General features: G+C 58.7%; 1 protein-coding gene across 1 annotated transcript in view; it reads left to right on the top strand.

Moving 5' to 3' along the window:
- SLC25A6 (solute carrier family 25 member 6) overlaps positions 1-2,803 on the top strand; it is a 3,315-nt gene extending 512 nt beyond the window's left edge. Inside the window, exons 2-4 of the mRNA XM_019801319.2 lie at positions 381-954; positions 1,617-1,757; positions 2,234-2,803. Of these exons, the coding sequence (XP_019656878.1) occupies positions 381-954; positions 1,617-1,757; positions 2,234-2,391 (873 nt within the window). The 3' untranslated portion in view covers positions 2,392-2,803. The remainder of the gene's footprint in view (positions 1-380; positions 955-1,616; positions 1,758-2,233) is intronic.
- Positions 2,804-4,353: the final 1,550 nt, after the last annotated feature.

The following is a 4,353-nucleotide window of genomic DNA, read 5'->3' as shown; positions in this document are numbered from 1 at the left end:
TGGGCGCTGCTCCTGCAGGCGCGGGGGCGGGGCCGCGGGCGCGCACGCGCGGTCCGCGCCGGGAGGGGGTCTCCGCGCGTGCGCCCAGGACGGGAGCCGCCGTCCCCCCATCACCGCCATCTCGCCGACTCGGGCGAGTGAGCCGCGGAACCGAGGCTGGTGCCCCCTTTGCTGCGCGCGGGGTCTTGTCTCGTCTCTGAACCGGTCGGCGCTGTTGCAAACGTGGTAGGAAGTTGTCACAGAGCTGGCGCGCCGCTGGCAACATTATTGCAATGTGCAGTCGCAACATTGTTGCAACGCGTTCTGTCTGACGCGGCGCCGTTTACGATACCCCTGAACGGGTCTCCGGACAAGTCAGCGCGCTCAGCTGCACCAGTTAGCTGTCTAGGGACACGCCTGCCCGTGGGGCGGCTGCGGGGACAGGCTGGAGCCCCTCTTACGAGCCGGTCCGTCGGTCGGTCCTGCAGGTGCAGCACGCCAGCAAGCAGATCGCCGCCGACAAGCAATACAAGGGCATCGTGGACTGCATCGTGCGCATCCCCAAGGAGCAGGGCGTGCTGTCCTTCTGGAGGGGCAACCTGGCCAACGTCATCCGTTACTTCCCCACGCAAGCCCTCAACTTCGCTTTCAAGGATAAGTACAAGCAGATCTTCCTGGGGGGCGTGGACAAGCACACGCAATTCTGGAGGTATTTTGCCGGCAACCTGGCCTCGGGCGGGGCCGCCGGAGCCACCTCGCTCTGCTTCGTCTACCCCCTGGATTTCGCCAGAACCCGTCTGGCCGCCGACGTGGGCAAGTCCGGCACCGAGCGAGAGTTCAAGGGCCTCGGAGACTGTCTGGTGAAGATCACCAAGTCCGATGGCATCCGGGGCCTGTACCAGGGTTTCAATGTCTCTGTGCAGGGCATTATCATCTATCGGGCCGCCTACTTTGGCGTGTACGACACCGCCAAAGGTGAGTGTGTCCTTGTGCTGGGGCTCCAGTCACCGACGTCGCTGGTCTCATGGTCCCGGGGTGGGAAGTGTGAGATCTAGGCGTGGAGGTGGTTGTCGCCATTCCTGAGGTCGCCTGGGTGTGTAGACGGTTTTGTCCGTGTGTGCTCGCGTCTTCCGTGTGTCTGGGTTTCGATTTTTTAAAGGGTATTGGTGGTGTTGGGTCAGGGGGCACCCCGATGAGCTCCCTTTAGTTAATCGTCTTTTTTTTAAAAAAGACTCTGTATTCTTGCGTAGGAGGGGTGGGGGCTTTAACGTGAATTTTAGGGGGTGCACTTCACACCCTGAAAGCAGGCCTAGGCGTGCCAGCTTCGAGGGCTGGAGTGCCTGCAGCAGAACAGCTGCGAGCGCGTGGTGCGGCCACTTCCCGGGACTTGTCTGATCTTTGCTGTACAGAGAACCTGCTCCTAGGTACTAGTCTGGGCCTCTGGGACCCCGTCGCCTGTAGATGGTTCCCCCGCCTTCCCCACCGCCCCTAGCAGGCCCTGTAGCAGAACCGGTCCTGATACCAAGTGATGACCTGTCCGTTAGAACCATCACGTGGAGCCAGGGTGGGCACTGGTGGTGGTCTTGCAGTGCTGTGTGGACAGCGCCAGGCCCTAACACTGGTTGGTGACTCCCCAGGCATGCTCCCGGATCCCAAGAACACCCACATCGTAGTAAGCTGGATGATTGCGCAGACGGTGACGGCTGTGGCTGGCGTGGTCTCCTACCCCTTCGACACCGTCCGGCGGCGAATGATGATGCAGTCGGGGCGCAAAGGAGGTATTGTGTCTCAGTCCCGGTGACCGTGGGTCGTCCTGAGAAGACGAGAGGTGCAAGAGCTCCTTGAACGAGTGGCCCTGTGGCCTCAGCCCTTAGGGGGGGTGGGCTAGGAGATGAGGCGCTTCCCAGGGGGCTTTGGGACAGGATTTTGTGAACTGGCTTCACGGGGTGGGGGAGGTCCTCGTCAGTGACCGTAATTCTTCTCCAGGCAGTTCTAGACACCCACGGTCCTGCCACGTACCTGCCCGCGCCCTTGTTCCTGCCCTTCCTTTGCCATTTTCTCTCTAGAGTGGCTAGGGGCTTGAGTTCTGGGTATATCGTCTCTGTCCACCCCACCCACAACAGTGGGCTGGGCAAGGGCTGTGAATCTGGGCTATTGCTGTGCAGACCCTCATTTTTCCCTGTGATCAGAAATTCAACTCACCCAGTGATTGGCACCTGATTTCGGTGTCTTAACGAGTCTCTTCCTCTTGCAGCGGACATCATGTACAAGGGGACCGTCGACTGCTGGCGGAAGATCCTCAAAGATGAAGGGGGCAAAGCCTTCTTCAAGGGCGCGTGGTCCAACGTCCTGAGGGGCATGGGGGGCGCGTTCGTGCTGGTCCTGTATGACGAGCTGAAGAAGGTCATCTAGACATTCCAGACCAAGGGACCAAGGGAATCCTATAGAATACTTTTAACTGTTACGGACCATTGATCTTCGAGAAATTCCAGTGCCCTTGTCCCGGCCAGATCACAAGTAGAGGGCTGGGGAAGGTTCCAAAAGGGGTTCATTGTGATCGACCATTGGCACCAGATTCCATGTATTGATTACGGGGGGAGGGGAATCATGAGGTCTTTGTGGGTCCACAGGCCGGCAGCTCCGCCACACAGACCTTAGAGTCCAGGTGCTTGGGGGACCCGAGTTGTGTTTAAGTATTTATTTAAAAAAAAAGAATCATGTCTCCATTTGTACTTAAGCACTATTCTCTTTTGCACAGCCGAATATTTGCAATTATGTTTCACGTCGGGCATTCTGCAAAACCATAAAAAAAACGGGACACAGAGTCTGGTGGTTTGTTTCCAACTGAGCGGCCTTGTGGGGTTGGGCGTGGTGAGCCGTGGGGTGGAAGACATGAGGGGTCGGGGAGGCCACATTCTGCCTTATGGTGGTTCCTCCAGCGGCCTTGCAGGGCGGGATTCATAGCACCCCAGCAGGGAGGGGATAGAAACTGAAACCTGGTCATCTGCAGCTCAGAGAGACGGCCCTTGAGTCATAGACAAACCAAAGTGAGGGAGCCCTGGGGCGTCTGAGCCTCCCTGCCCCAGTGGTCTTGCAGGAGACCTTCCTGAACCTGCCATGAGCTTCTGGGGCCCCTCTAGTCCCCGCGTTGAAGGAGTACAGCGTAGCTAGTTTTTCTGCTGAGAAAAGGCAGCCCAGAGGTCACCGCAAGCAGCCACATCCTCCTACAGAAGCCAGTTCTGCACAAAAACTGACATTCGCTGCAGGAGAAGAGTCTCCAAGCGGAATGCTGAGTCCTGGCATTGCTTTGGCCTGTTAACGTGCGTGACCTGGGCTAGAAAGGCCAGCTGTGGGTTCTGGAAATTCTGGGCTGGGACATCCTGGACGTGGAAGAATGGTTTGTGTGGCAAGTGCAAATGCGTCTCTGCACAATGCGGGGTCCAGTGAGAGAGAAGGGAGTTTGTGCTTTGCCCAGGGTTGCGAGGCAGGTGAAAAGGGGATGGGACAGGACCATGCACCCTTACGCTTGTGTTAACCCTGCCTGACTCCATGGAGGAGCCTCGCTGGGGACCTGGCTTTCTGATCACTTGAGCCCTGGTGGTCTGGGCAGAGTGACTCAGACCGTGGACGTGGCCTCGCAGCTGGAGCCCTGTTAAGGGCCTCAAAGGCCTGTTTTCACCCCGTTCATGTTCGGCTGGTTGAGCACGGTCCGTCCATTTATGCAGGCAGGCCCTTTTTACCTTAGCTAACAGGCCCCCAAGTAACCCACCAGTGTTGGCAGCCTCGTAGGGATTCTGGAAATAGTCTTTTTGCAGTGATGCTGGGGTAGCTTTGAGCACGATTGGTTCTGCAATGTAGGGCGTTTGCTTACTGTCCTACGTACACGAAATGCCAAAGGGCAAGGGGCCCCTTCGTGAGTCAAGGTGCCAAGCGTGGTGTTTCGGGAGAGCCCTGCCCCTGGGAGACTCCGGTTCCTGAGAGGCCAGCTGTGTCTGTGTCTGCATCCTTGCCCACGGTTTACAACTGGCTGTGCAGTGCGGATCCATGTCAGGAACCCACAACGTGGGCAGTGCAACAAAGGCCATTGGGGTGGGGGGCTGTGGTGGGGAGAGCCAGGCCCCTGGGCTTCCCAGAGGCCACCCTCCCTGTGGGGGTGGGGGCGGCCTCTCCATGTCAGGTGGTCACACAGAAGGCTGCAGGAAACCAGAATCGGAGAACCAGGCACGAACTCGGACCAGCCAGTCCAGCTGACATGTTAGCAATCTGGATGGGGACCATTTCAGGAGGCTGGAGGGAGAGGCCCAGGGTGCCCTGCGTGACGGGCTGTATCCCACCCNTCCCCCCCCCCCCCCCCAGTCCAGGACCTGGGTGGAA

The sequence above is a fragment of the Ailuropoda melanoleuca genome, chromosome X (assembly GCF_002007445.2).
Source record: "Ailuropoda melanoleuca isolate Jingjing chromosome X, ASM200744v2, whole genome shotgun sequence".
NCBI lineage: Eukaryota > Metazoa > Chordata > Mammalia > Carnivora > Ursidae > Ailuropoda > Ailuropoda melanoleuca.
This window is presented reverse-complemented; position numbering and strand designations above follow the sequence as displayed.